Here is a 15,428-nt window from a genome sequence, read left to right as displayed (position 1 = left end):
ATTCCTGTTGGCCAAGTACCTTCGTGCTAGGCATAAACTGTACAAAGTGAGAACTTGTGAGCTGACATTTGCCTCTTTGTAATTTTTGTCTACTAGAGTTAATGTTATCTTTTGTAGTAATATGAAATCAATGTGCCCCATCTATTGTATAAGAGTCATTGAGATATTTGAAGACAGATACCCTGTCTGTCCCTCATCTCTTATTCATGATAGGTACTTTCATTGCCTTCAGTTACTTTTTTGCATTAACAGAGCTGCTAGACTTTATCACGGTCATTATCATTATCATAGTCAAAGACATTTATCTGAAGGAAACCTTGATCTGTGCCAACTTAGGGCTCTTGGGAGTGCCTAGTCACCAGATAATTTTACCTCCTGGGCAGAGGTGTCAAGAAAGTGGTGTTTGTTATCATTTTCCTCTTCCTTCTCCTAAACTCACGCTTCTAACATGACTGTTAACAAGTCTCTTTGTAGTGTTTCTGTGGCTGCTTTTGGCTCTACTTGAAGCCTTCCATTTCTTGGAAATGCCTCTTGCCATTCTAAATCTCACCCAGCAGAAAGCTAGGCCATCTAATGAAACTGTGTCACAAAAGATTCCAGTAGCCTGAGACATCACTCCTTCCAATTTTACCTGCATTTTAATGAAAAATCTGAAAAGTAAATGTTCATGCATCATATCTAGCTAGAGAGAAAGATAATTCTGTGTAAAAGATTCTTTGTATTACCTCTTAAATAATTATGGGTATATATGGCCAATCCTGTTCCCAACATTCAGATGTGAGTTAGGAAGTTGGAACTTTATACCTGGGGACAATGAAGACTCATTAATGGAGTATATACAAAAAAGTGATATGATTAAATATGTGTCTGAAAATGGTTATTCTGGCTAGAGTTGGGGAGAGGTTTGAGGGAGATAGGATAAAAGGCTATTGTAGTACAGGTGGAGTATCTCTTATCTGAAAGGCATGGGACCAGAACTGTTTCAGATTTAGGATGTTTTTAGCTTTTGGAATATCTGCATTATACTTAACCAGTTCAGCATCCCTAATTTGAAAATCTGAAATTGAAAATGCTCCAGTGAGCCTTTACTTTGAATGTCATGTCAGTGCTCCAAAAGTTATAGATGTTGAAGCGTTTTGGATTTTAGATTTTCCGGTTACAGATACTTAACTTGTCTACACATGAAAGACATTTAGTGATCAGATCTAGGGAATTAGCTGGGAGAAATGGAGGAATGCTGTGGCATAATTTAAAGACAGAAACAACTGTCCTTGGTCATGGAGTGGTTCTGGAGAGTGGAGGAAAGGGACAATATAGAAAGAAGTCATTTTCCTGTCTTGGAGTAGATGATGGAACACAAAAAGAACAATATATTTGAGAGAGAATATATTTGAAGGTTTACATAATGGATTTTCTTTTGAGCTTATTAAGTTTGAAGTACCTACAGGACAGGAAATGACATTTCAGTATCATATCCTGCACTAGAATTTTATCACCAAACCAAGAAATATTTATGTCCAAATCAAATCTCACCTGAGTTTATTTCAGCTGATTTTCTCATCAACATTCAGTATCAACCTTAAGACTTTCTCTTGTGTTCCTGAAGTTACATTTGCACCGAAAAGGGGAGGGGGACATTCCCAGCAGTGAGAACTGTGTTCAAAAACCTGTAAACTGTGAAGACTTCTCATCTCCTATTTAGAGAGAGCACAGGTTGGCAATCTCATAGGAAAAGGCAAATAGATTGAAGAAGAGGCTAGGTTACATTTTTTGAAATTACATTTGTCTGGTAATCCTCTCCTTATGTTTGTTTGGAGGGGGATGATTTGAATCTGGCTGTCACTGATTCCAGGGCCCACAATAGCCTGTCTAAATACATATTTGGTCCTTTCTACTATATCTAAATAGCAATCCAGATCACTCTTTATCCTTTTGCCTAACATTGTTTTTTATAACCACCTATTACTTCATATTACAATTCATCATTTAATTAGCGTATATTGTCTATCTCTAGAATGCAAATTCCTGAGGCCAAAGACTATTCATTTTGTTCATTTTGCTAATATAGTTTATAAATGTGGATAGTCAGGTTCTTTTCATTTTGTTTCTCTGTTCCAGATCTTTGATTTTATTGAACTTTTACAATGTTACTTAAAACATTGCTGTTTTCAGACAGGTTGCATTAGTGTATAATCAAATTCCATCCACAATATCAAAACACTATCACAAATTTAAAAAAGTAAAAATAGCATTTAATAATAACATAGTTCTAAAGCTCATTATTGGATTTGGAAAACTTTACCAGTGTAAGCTTTTGTATAAAAGTAAGGCTTGGTAAACTGATTCTTAGCATAAATATTTTTTCATAATATTCTTAATTATTTTTAATGTGTATATGTGAGATGTTTTATTTTGCATTTTTAAGGTTGTAACTACTTGCTGTAGTTATAAATGAATGATCAGCACACATCTTCTATGATAACCTTTCAACTTTATTAATATTAATATTTTTATGTAGTTTTATTATGGCTTTCTTCTGATTAGAATTTAACATAGAGAAGTTTTATTCATGTGAGTGTTAATGACATTTTGAATAAGCTATGGGAGAATTACAATGTAACACTGCTGGATACAGAATGATTCTTTGAGACACCAAGACTAATAATTTTTAACAATATCTAAAAACATTGTAGAAAAAGCTTGAACCATGCTGGCACCAGGGACAGACAGGCATGAAAGATTAATGTAATCTTGCATATAATGACACACATTCTTACACAAAAAATCCATCTGCAATGTCATGTCAGTCAGCAGAAATCTTTGATGGGTGGATACAGCTGGGCTGTCTCTTCTGGCAGAGCTGCCCTGGAAAATGCTAAATGTGGTTGTGATGCTTGGTGCCATCTGCAGTGTGCCCGTTTATCCTGTCTTCACTGGCATTTACAATACTGCATAGGGCATCAGTGACTGTGGAGACAGAGATATGGAGTGACAGATTCATTTCCTCGGAGGGTCTGAGCTCTGGTGGGCCAGTGTGCCACCCTCCTTCTTAGGTCTGGGTCTCCTATAATTGGTGTTGGCTTTACTTTGTATTTTCACATCCAACTCTTCCTCTTTTTAGTCTAACAGTTCCAGTACACATTCTTCTGGTTTGTAAGTCTTACACTAACCTTTCGACTAATTTATTCATGTAAGGTTGCCAAACTGATTTAACATTGACTGTTTGATGCCAGCTAATATGCTTTATTTTCAAAATACTGCTCCTCCTAAGCCTCTGATTTAAGGGACATGTGTCTTATTTAGAGAATACTAAACAGGCACCAGGATAAATTCTGTAACCACTATGCGTGGGATATTCCCAAATGACTTATGTAGTTGAAACAAATATATGACCTTCTTTTACATAAAGCTATAAAACACATCAGGCCACTAACACTTAGTCCTCTTGCCCATGATTAAAATATAAATATTCAAGAATAAATGTTGTTTTATGACTTGACCATATGTTTATTATATTATTTTGCCAGAACAAGTTAAAAAGTGTAGATCATTGTTTAAAACTTTCACTTTGTCTATGTGTGTGTGTTTTTTTTAATAGTAATGGAATATGAAGGGCACGCTCTGTCACTGCTTAAGGAATGTGAACTCCAGGGATTTGATGGGTAGGTTATATTATTAACATATATCATGTCATTTATGTATTAAATGCCTTCAGTAGTTTTAGCCACGTATTTGGAACTAACATTTAAAAATATTTGTAATGTATGTACTCTGGCTTTATCTTGTTCATAATAATTAATGATAATATGTCATCTCTCAGGATCTGGCATAGGAAAGCAAAGAGAGGAATCTAATTATAAATACTGGGAAATGACAGTGTACTACCCTATACTTATTAATGTGGGTCCATTTGCATCTCTAATTATTGGCTTTTACCATGTATCTAGAAAAGTACTGATGGGAGAGGTTATACTGGTCACATGGCATAACTATATGATGATCCTCTTTTACAAATTAGTTGATAGGTTTAATAGCTACCCATTGGTTAATTTGTGATAGATTGAAGGAAGATATTTTATAAATACAAGTAAATAAATACATTATTTTCAGAAAGAATAAGAAAGAATTTTAATTATCTCATAATGTAGTGACTACAATATAGGTATGTTATTCACAGTGGGCATTGGAAACCATTGTTTGCAATACATTGAAGTGTATAGAGATTGTTCACTGGCATGTAAACATTAGAACCAAGGCAAGTGATATAAATTAAATTGAGATTTTTAAAAATTAGGTTTTTAAAATTTGCTAAAGTGTTGGATTGATGTGTAAGACTAAAACGTATTATATTCTTTTAGGGAAGATGTTTTTACATGAGTAGATATTTGAGAATTTAAAAAGTTGACAAGTGTGTGAATTATTTGTGTCACATGGGGACGGGCAGCGGGCAGGGGCAAAGACCCATAAGGTCAGGAAAGGGAGTTAGATCTGTCCTTTCACCAAAGTGAAAGGCATTAACTTTCCCAAAGAATGTTTTGAATGTGTTGGGGAGGGAAGCGATGCAATCAAAATCAAGTATTGGCAGGGCTGTTTTTCAGAAATGCTTATTTATTTATTTTTTGGATGAGGAGAAAACAATAGCTGTTGAGAAAGAAAATGTGGTAAAACATGATTTTTCCAAAAGGAATCTAATTGAGGGAAGTAAATCTAGATAGCAATACTGTATAAGCATTGGGAATGAAAAATATGGGGTAAGAGATTACTTCAGAACTTTATACTTAGAGGTAAACAAAAACATTAATAGGCGTCATTTAGAACATTGTCTTATAAGTATACAATTTAAGAAAAGTCCTTGGGGGAATCATGCCCACCAACTACCTATTTGAATATGCTGCATAGTCCCTCACTAGGCCTCATGAGTACATGAAGGTAGCGGCATTGCAAATGAGTCCCTGCTTTCAAACTTGATTAGATCAAGAATGAGAATGAAGATATCACAGATATTAAACTTAGTCTTACACAGCAGCATTACAAAATGTTCTGCTGAATGCAGTATCTATCAATATGTTTTACTGGTATTTGTACTGGCTAAAGGGATGAAAATAACTTTTCAGAATGAAGAAAGACTATTGCTGAAGTGTAGTATAGTAATATTTTTCTCTTTACCTGAACATATTTAATCCTTATTTATTTTTCATGGCAAGTGTTGTTATTTTTCAGTGTAGAGCTAAAAGATATATAGATTTTTCAGTTATTACTTACATCTTACAAACCAAATAGTTTGGCCTAACCGTTATTTGAATTATGTAAGTGTTTCTAAACTCTAGGGCATGCTGATTTATTTCAGACTTACAATAATTTAAAATTTCTACTGAAAGTCATCTTCTGTGTTCTAAGATTCTTTAGATCAGGGGTCCCCAACTCTCAGGCTGCAGACCAATATCAGGCAGTGGCCTTTTAGGAACTGGGAGGCACAGCAGGAGGAGTGGCAGAAGAGGGACCGTTTCCACCTGAGCTCCGCCTCCTGTCAGGTCAGCAGGAGCATTGGATTCCCGTAGGAGTGCGAGCCCTATTGTGAAATGGGCATGCAAGGGATATAACTGGGAATGCGAGGGATCTAGGTTGCATGCTTTTGATAAGAATCTAATGCTTGGTGATCTGAGGTGGAACAGTTTCATCCTGCAACCAAACCTCTCCCACCCCACCCCACCCCCCAGTCCATGGAAAAACTATCTTCCCACAAAAAAAGGTCCTTGGTGCCGAAAAGGTTGGGGACCACTTTCAATAGCTTATTTATTTTTGTGGGTTCAGTTTTCCCAGTAGAAGCTGATATGGTAGTTGGAGTAATTGTCTTAATAAAATGGCAATTGTAAGTCACTGTACTTAGAATTATATAGAGAGATATATGAGGAGAATAATAGAAACAGTTTCTTCAGGTACTTCAAAGGAACAATTCTCTTGCAAGTAAAATTGTTTGAAAATAGAATATTCTACATTGGTGAGTTTTCTGTTCCTGAACCTGTTCTAAAGAGTGGCTAAAGGAAAATTTTGGGGGAAATTTATAGAAGAGGTACAGAGATGAGAGAAGGTTAACCCCAAAATGCTATGACATTTTGATGAGAGATTCACATTCCTTTAAGAACTTTAGCCTGAAGTACCTCCGTCTCACACTAGTGGAGCTATTCATAGGGAGTGATTAGGAAATCACCTAGCAGTTTGGTTTCTAGATACAGGCTGAGGAAGTTAAGAGCCAAAAAAGATTCTATGTATAGTATTTAGTAAAGCAAAATGATTTGGTAAGTAATGTTGAAGAAATGCTATTTGCTAAGATTTTGGAGTTTTATTTTTTTTAATGAGTTCCATATGTTTCTATGAGACATCTTGTGACATTTCTAAACCCAACAGAACAGTGTATCAGCACTTACCACAGCTGGTTCTCCACTGCAGTGTGTCCTAGGAAACACTCTCAGATCCACCGTTAAACCTTGTAAGAGCTGAAGATTCTATATTGCTCCCTATTTTACCAGGCAGGAGTAGGAAGTTTTATGAAGGAAAATAAAAGAATACCAGTTACATAGACTTGAAGCAGTAATACTTGCATCTGTAAGTGTGAGTATAGTTTTAAAAATCTGTAGATTTTATGCAATTGTAAATATATGAATTCCTTGCTATTATTTGTTTCACAATTTTTAAAAAAATTGTTGAGTTATTTTTCTCTTGTTCATTTCACCATTAATTAGACCCATAATGATCTAGACATTATTTGGATTATATTGACTTTTTATCAGATTGAACATATCTGTATTACTTAGTAAGGTAAAAAACAAAAACAAAAACAAAACCCTTTTCCAGAAAGAAAAAAACTGTGAATCAAAACTACAATAATATATTGAACATTTCATAGATGATGGGTTCATAGATAAGTATAAAAACATTCATTAAAAAAATCTTTATCACTCTTTAAAAAAGGATATATTATCACCCAGTGGTTCTTTTCTAGACAGAATCATTCTGTTTGGAGTCCATGGCAAGGAGTTTACTTATTTTAAAAACAAGATTTGTCACATGTAAAAACATTTGTCACGTGCAAAGAATGAGTTACTCGAAGGTTTAGGTTTTAGAGTGGCACAAGTGTGATTAACTCACATAAATGATTGAATATTTTGCTTTTTGCCTTTCTTGTAGTATTTAGACTCTTGTGGTATTTTTGTAAGAAGCTGTTGATGAAAAAAGCCAAACTGTAAAGTATTTAAAGAGGTTTACTTTGAGTCAAATATGAGTGACCACGGCCTATGACAGCCCCACGGGGTCCTGAGAACATGTGCCCACAATAGTTGGGTTACAACTTGGTTTTATACATTTTAGGGATACAGAAGTTATAGCCAAAGACATAAATCAATAAATGTAGGGTGGTATACATTGATTTGGCCCAGAGAGGCGGACATCATGGAGCTGATGGTGAAGGGCAGCTCACAGGTGAATTCAATGATTTTCTGATTGTCAGTTGGTTGATAAGCTTTGCTGAAAGATTAGAAGTCATCAGAAAGAAATTCTTGAGTTAAGATAAACAGGGTGGTGTAGGCTGGGTGCAATGGCTCACACCTGTAATCCTAGCGCTTTAGGAGGCCGAAGAGGGGAGATCACCTGAGGTCAGGAGTTTGAGATCAGTCTGGCCAACATGGCAAAACCCTGTTTCTACTAAAAATACGAAAATTAGCCGGGTGTGATGGCATGTGCCTGTAGTCTCAGCTACTCAGGAGGCTGAAGCAGGAGGATCACTTGAACCCAGGAGGCAGAGGTAGCAGTGAGCTGAGATTACACCATTGTTCTCCATCCTGGGCAACAGAGTGAGACTCCATGTCAAAATAAATAAATAAAATAAGAAATTATAAAAATAAAGATAAACGGAATTGTGGAATCACAGGTTCTTATTATATAGATGAAGCTTCCATATATCAGGCTTCAGAGATAATAGATGGTCAGTATCTCTTATCAGACCTTAAAGGGTATCAAACTCTTAGTTAAATCTCTCATGGATCAGGAAAAGACCTGGAAAGGGAAGGAGATTCTCTATAGAATGCAAATTTCTCCTGCAAATTATGGCTTTGCAGGGCCATTTCAAAATATGTCAACAAAATACATTTTGGGGTAAAATGCTTTGATTTCCTCTAGGGCCTGCTATTTGTTATTTAATGCTATACCAGAGTCAGGTTGGAGTTGGGGATCTTATTGCTACAAAGTCTGTTTTGTCAGTCTTATGATCTACTTTTTTTTTTTTTTTTTTTTTTTTTTGAAGTCTCACCCTGTCACCCAGGCTGGAGTGCAGTGGTGCAATCTCGGCTCAGTGCAACCTCTGTCTCCCAGGTTCAAGCGATTCTCCTGCCCCAGCCTCCTGAGTAGCTGGGATTACAGGCATGCACCACCATGCTCAGCCAATTTTTTGTATCTTTAGTAGAGATGGGGTTTCACCATGTTGGCCAGGATGATCTTGAACTCTGACCTGGTGATCCACCCTCCTCGGCCTCCCAAAGTGCTGGGCTTACATGTGTGAGCCACCACGCCTGGCCTATAATCTATATCTTAATGTCAGTGCTGGTCAGTTGCACCTAAACTCCAAAAGACAAGAGGGTATAAGGAGGCATATCTAACCTCCCTTCCTATTATGACCTGAACTAGTTTTTCAGATTTTCTTTGGGATCTTTGTGGCCAAGAGGGGAGGGTCCATTCAGTTAGTTGGAGGGCTTAGAATTTTATTTTTGTTTTACAAAACTTATTTCCTAGGTTGAGTCACTGTACATGAACATGATCTTAATGACTGAATAGTTGTTAACATAAATAAATATTTTTTTTTCTAACTCACTTAATTTCACATTGGTTCTACTGGTAAACTGTTTGTTTTCCAAAATAACAAAATTCTCATAAGGCTATTTTTATTAGGTTTCATATATACAAAAGGTATCTAATATATTGAATAATATTTCAGTTTCTAAGGCCAAATTGTCTTATTTCAAATCCCTGTTCTCTTACTTACTAGTGGTACAATCTTGAAAAAGTTTACTTAATCTTTCTGTGTCTTAGTTTCCTAATCTGTAAATTGAGGGCAATAGTACCTATTGCTTAGTTATTTTTCCACTTAAATGAGTTAATACATGGAGAATGCTTAGGAAAATGTCTGATATATATATATATATAGTAATTATTCACTAAATATTTCTTTATTGTTATAATTGTCATTTGTATTAGTTTCAAAAGATTTAACATAGAATGTATTAGGGCAAAATTTCAGATGTTTCAGAACATGCTCATAGGGAGGCCACCTCTAATAACTCTAGTAATATGTTAACATATGCTTGATGCTATAACTGTATGTAAGATTCTAGGAGTTAAGTGTTCACATCCTATGTATATAAGGGTCGAGTTCTTTGGTGCTAAATTAGATTTTTTGGGGTATGATTTCACATAGTCTTTGTGGTCACACCCATATGTCAACATTTAGACAGGCAGGGATCAAGTGTTACATTTAAGTTCATAGATTAGAAATCTCATGGAGATTTTCAAAATCAGGTAAATTTCAAATAAAAGCTTGTTTTTTTTCATTTATAAAGATGAGGCTGTTGCCTATTTTGCAGACTTCTGAGGATATAATAGAAATTAGTAAACATATTACCTGATATATAGTTTGTCCTTAGTAAATATCCTTTTTCTCTGACTAGGTGGTCGCATTGCAAACCTCTGGAATCAGTTTAGACATAAGAAAACAGACCTAATCAAAAATGACCTGGATCATATCTTGAGTCTTCTAACCAGAGTAGACTTGGATTGCCCAGGCTATGTGGAGCTAGTGGGATGCGGAAGATGGGGACTAGAGGGAATAGATGGCTGAGAGGAAGATGGTGGGAACGGACTGAAAAGACACTTTCAGCTTCCGGTTGCCACCCTCCAAAGCTTCCTAAACTTAGAGAACCAATAACTACTGCTGACTGTGGCCCATAGGCAGTTTCATCTGAAATACAATGTTTTTAAATATATTGAATGCTAGGTGCTAGTATTTACAAATTAGGAGATGCAGCCTTAAATCAGAATCTCTGGCTTCTCTAGAAAAACCTGATCTGGTTCCATTAGGCCTCCCACATGATGTGAGTGGGCCACAGTGAAGAAGAGGCTGCACCTTTGGATTGAGCCTACTCTTCCATTCCTGCTGGGCCCTTGTAGTGCTTGAGTTGTGACATGTGCTTTCACTGAGGCAAAAATTCACTTTCCATTGGGTAAATTGGCGACATTTTGATACATAAAAATATTTTGCATCCTTTGAACACAAATGATTGTGAAACGAATTTCTAGTATCTTATGTGTTACTTTCATGGATTCCACTCCCATAGTCTACTTAACATAAAGTTTTAAAAACTATACTAGTAGTACTATCTAGGATCAAAGACTAATAATATTAAATCTAGAAGTACCATATAGCACTAATATCAAGGAGATGAAATTCAGGTCAGGCTTGTAATTACTACACCCATATGCTAACGATAATTAGCAGTTTCTTAAAGCTTCATATTCTACATGATTTTTATTGCTATCTGTCTTTTCAGAGCTTTATTGAGAATTAGCAGGATTTTATGACTTTAGCTGGTGTTAGTTAAATGGATTGCAGATGACAATATTATTAACAAAAAATGAAAATGATATGATTTTGGATGTTAGCAGAGCAAAACGCTGGTCAGATGTGAGTTAACATGTTCAAATGTTTTCATATCTCTTAATACACTTAAAGCTATTTTGTCTATGGGGAATTATGTAGTTATTATATTTGTGAAGTAAACATAACTGTGTAGCATTTGTGTCTTACCCATTGACACATATTAACATGTTTGAAGGTACATGTGAGCAGTCATGCACATAGACTACAAATTAGTAAACTATTTTGAAGTCTAGATTTCATGAATTATTACCAATCATATTGAAGTTTTGCCTTCTTTGCTTAATTTATATTTTTCTAGTGTTGTCTGTGTTGGTGGAGATGGATCTGCTAGCGAAGTAGCCCATGCTTTGCTTCTGAGAGCCCAGAAGAATGCTGGGATGGAAACAGACCGAATCCTGATTCCTGTCAGAGCACAGCTTCCACTTGGCTTAATACCAGCAGGCAAGGGAGTGGTTACAGATTCATTAAACTGACCCTTCTCCCTCTTTTCCTTTCTTATTTGCTAACCTAGACAGCACAACACAGAATTAATGAACGGACTTTGAAAGATCCAGACTTCTGGCGTCCCCACTAGCAAGTGTGAGACTTTTTACAAGTCATTTAATCTCTTTGAGCCTTATTTTTCTACTCTATAGAATAGGGATCACAGATATATTACTCACTTTATTACAAGGTTATTGCAGTACTAACCTTTGGATTAAAAAAGGGTTTAATATAGATAAACCATCAGTATATGGAATGGTTATTATTCTCCCTTCCCATAAAAAGATCTAATGATTACACAGTACGAAGCAGGAAGTTTCAAAACAGGGCCCCTCCAGTCTAGCTTCTTATAATTCCATATGAGGTGAATATGGTAACTTGCATAACTGAAGTATAACCAGATAACCTTGAGAATGCCAAAATTACTTGTGACTGGAAGGAGGATAAGGTTTGGAAGGGTGAGATTCTTAATGGCAAGGCTTTTTAATCTTTCTACTCACTGCCATTTTTCAGCATCTAGAATAGACTATGCCACAGTGATGCTCAGTGAAGCCTATTAAGTGAATGCATGTAAAGAAAACTTTATATAGTAAATGATACTTGGATTAGGCCTTAAAATGGGTTGGAGCTGGCCTGAAAAGGTAAGAATGAGTTATTTTCTTGGCTGCAGAAGTAATAAAGCAAAGGCAAAACCCAGGAGTGTTTGAGGAATAGTGAAAAGGCCATTCAATGGAAGATAATGGTATCAAAATAGGCCCAACCATGGAGGCTCCTGCATGCCACAGTAAGGGCTCTGAATTGTATTTCATCAGCAGTAGGGAATAATGGGATGTTTCAGAGCAAGGGGGCAACCTGATTGGAGCTTGTTCAAGGATTCATTTTGCCTCACTGTGTGGAATGATTAGAGGATGGGGGCAGGAGAAAGTAGAGGTCAGAGACAGGGAGAACCGTTAGAGCAACACTGTGATCCAGAAAAGACGAAAACATCATTCAAAAACTGATTGTATTACACAGTCACTCATTCCAAATAATTTAAATAAATGATAGTGAAGGAAATTATTCATTTTAAAAAGTCATACATTATCACTAAAAAAAAGCAGAATATTTTCCACTCTGATTATAGAAAATAATGCACATGGTTGAAAAATTCGTATTTTGATAACTTTATTCATTTAGTGTGGATTTTAATATACTTAGTATTGTTGATAAGTTGACAGAGCATAAGATATTCAAATGCCCTTTTAGAGTGTAAAGTCTTTCAGAAAAGTCAGAATTTAGAAGAAGAGAGAGATTCAGAGATAATCTGATAATTCTAGAGTATATAGGAAAACCTAAAATGGCTTCTAAGTAGAAGACAACAAGAAAATTTTGACTCAGAGAGAAAAATGATGCATTTTGGGCCATCTTTTCATGACATTTTATTTCTTGACCTTTTTATTTTACTTTATAGTAGTTCTGACTATAATGGTGGAAACTTTCCACCATTTCCCTCCATGCAAAGTGGATGTGCTTAGGACACTTCATTAGTACTTAAATTCCTGAGGTCATTCATTGACTGCCATACATCAGAAATAGAAAGATGGGTGTCCCTACAGGTATGCATTTGACATAAATTTGGTGGTTGGCTATAAAAACTGGTGGTTATTCTTATGTTTTTAGTATGTAATTCAGATTTTATAAAGGAATAGTATTGAATTTTATCACTATTATAATTTTTAAGAGTATTTCTGAGTTGGGGAGCATTTTATGTATTCTTTGGATATTTGTAGTAATGCCATTTTAACATGTCTTGTTTAGAAGACACAGTATGCTGCCAAAACTCTGGTCATTGTATAGGAGTTCTAGCATTCTAATTCTGTCTAATAGGAGGGGAAAGTCATGTATGGGATATGTTTAATATGAGGACTCTATGCCTAGTCAGGGCTTTTGATAGAGAATGGGAACAAGAACAAGGCAGGAAATTTTCAAGCTGAACATGAGGAGACAGTGTGCCTTTGAAGCCATTTGCCTCCTGGAGAGAGACACCCAGAGGGAGAGTGTTTAGTAAATTAATCCACTGAGCCAACAGACTAAGCCACTGAATTATGGTCAGACTCAAATGGATCAGATGTGGGGAAGCCTGTATTTGAACTGCTGGCCATTAGGAATGGTGTTTGTTGCTATGGGAACTGGTACTAAGGACCTATACTAAGAGAATCTGATTAAAGGGGGAGGAGGAATGGAGAAAAAAGCCTGAGAGGACATAAAAATAAAAAAGCAATCCAGTTGTTGTAAAACAAGGCTCAATCCACATACTGATGGCTGTGAACCATATATTCCTATAGAGTTTGCATAAATAAATTCATGCTTTCCAATTAATTTGAGGAGAATAAAATATTGTCGAGGGACTGTTAATTTCTATGATATTTCAGGCAAAGAACCAAAGTGTAGGTGCCGTTTTCATGAGAATTTTAGATATGCTTGACTAGGAAGTCATTACATCACATTTATCTGTTTGGATGTGGGAGACATTAACAGCCTTATGAATATTCATGGTGTCTGGTTAATTAAGTTAATTGTTCTGCAGAAGTGCTTGCACTTCCAAGGACAATTTTTTTTTTTTTTTTTTGCCTCCGTAGTTTCTCTCTGGTATTTCATCAGTAATTCTTTACATGAACTGCTACTTCTGTCCTTACTTTTTGTATTTGGAACATTTTAGCAGCTCTCGGGAGGGAGTGGTGGGCAAAGTTTCTGGTAGTGTTGAGAAAAATAACTTTCAGGCTAATTAAAATGTTTACCTTGAGGTAGAACATTTATAGCTTTTGTGAGAACATTAAACTTACACCATTGTTATTTATGTGAGCAGCATGTTCTTTTGGCATGTAGACATCTTTTCAAATAGAGTACAGTTTCCTGAAACAAAATGTAATCCATCTTTCAGATTATCCCAACAAAATATGTAACAAGCTATCATTTTGCAATCTTACATATACTTTCTCATAAACTTTCCTTTTTTCTTCAGAGTGTCAAAAACCACATTTAAAGACTGAGGTTCAGATTAATGAGTAGTCAATGACTAAAATAATTTTCTGACTTCTAGTCATGTCCGTTATCACTGCCAGCTTCTACAGAATTTAGAGGAAAGTTGCAAAACCTGAGAAGACATGAACAATTTTTAAAGCCATCTCTAGCATTCTAAAGAAAATTTGTACTTGGGCATACTCAGCATACTTCAAACTCACAGGGAATAAATGGTCTATATTTTCTTAAGTCATGATATGTGTCATCCTCTATTGCACATGACATTACATTATGTTTTTTAATAGCCTTTCTAGAGGAATGCTTTTATGGTCTACTCCTAATTAACCATGGTAATGGAGGAAATGTGTTTCATGGAGTACTATGATCCATCGATAATCCTAAATATCTCACTCTAATTATGTGGCCTCCTCCAAAACCTTTACCACAAATCTGATTGGGAAGCACAATGGATTGACTTGTTTCCTCCTTTTCTCTCAATCCATTCCAGATTTATTAGCAATTAGATGGTCAAAGGGCAGGCTGTAGAGGGCCACAAGATCATTGGAAAGGCCTGGATAAAGATCCACTGAGTAACAGGTTTCTACACTACTTGTTTTCAAAACTTAGGGTCCATAGACTCACCTTGTGAACTTGCTAAAACAGATATCTAGGTCCTCCCTCCTCCAAACACATTCTGGTTCCATGAGTTGCAGGTAGAACCCAGGAATGTACGTTTTTAACAAGCTCCCAGGTAATGATGCTGCTTGGACCATGCATTCCAGAGAAGTTTCTCACCAAGTCACTGTGCATACAAACCACCTGGGGATCTAATAAATTGCAGACTCTGATTCAGTGTGTCTGGAATGGGGCCTGAGAGGCAACATTTTAAAAATATTTGTTTACTTTCATTCATACTTCTATTACTGTTTTAATACCCATTATCCTTATTTTTAAATGGACAAAAATTATATATATTTATTATGTACAATGTGATGTTCTGAAACATGTATACATTGTGAAATGGCTAAATAAAGATAAACATGCATAAAATTGATATAATGATCACATACTGATTTTACATTGAGAACACTTAAAATCTCTCTTAGAAATTTCCAAGTATATAATGCATTGTTACTTAACTATTGTTTTAGCCTGTTCTCACGCTGCTATAAGGAGATACCCAAGACTGGGTAATTTGTAAACGAAAGAGGTTTAATTGACTCACAGTTCAGCATGACTGGGG

General features: G+C 35.8%; 1 protein-coding gene across 4 annotated transcripts in view; it reads left to right on the top strand.

The window, feature by feature from the left end:
- Nucleotides 1-15,428, top strand: part of CERKL (ceramide kinase like) — a 129,234-nt gene that overhangs the window by 98,832 nt on the left and 14,974 nt on the right. For 2 of the 4 annotated variants that reach the window (XM_025405468.1, XM_025405464.1), the window contains exons 4-5: nucleotides 3,599-3,662; nucleotides 11,001-11,143. The exons of the other annotated variants lie outside the window; for them this stretch is intronic. In XM_025405468.1, the coding sequence (XP_025261253.1) occupies nucleotides 3,601-3,662; nucleotides 11,001-11,143 (205 nt within the window). In that variant the 5' untranslated portion in view covers nucleotides 3,599-3,600. The remainder of the gene's footprint in view (nucleotides 1-3,598; nucleotides 3,663-11,000; nucleotides 11,144-15,428) is intronic. 4 annotated transcript variants of the gene reach the window in all.

Source organism: Theropithecus gelada, chromosome 12, assembly GCF_003255815.1.
Source record: "Theropithecus gelada isolate Dixy chromosome 12, Tgel_1.0, whole genome shotgun sequence".
NCBI classification, from domain to species: domain Eukaryota; kingdom Metazoa; phylum Chordata; class Mammalia; order Primates; family Cercopithecidae; genus Theropithecus; species Theropithecus gelada.
Note: the sequence above shows the minus strand (reverse complement) of the source record. Positions and strands in the feature narration are given on the sequence as shown.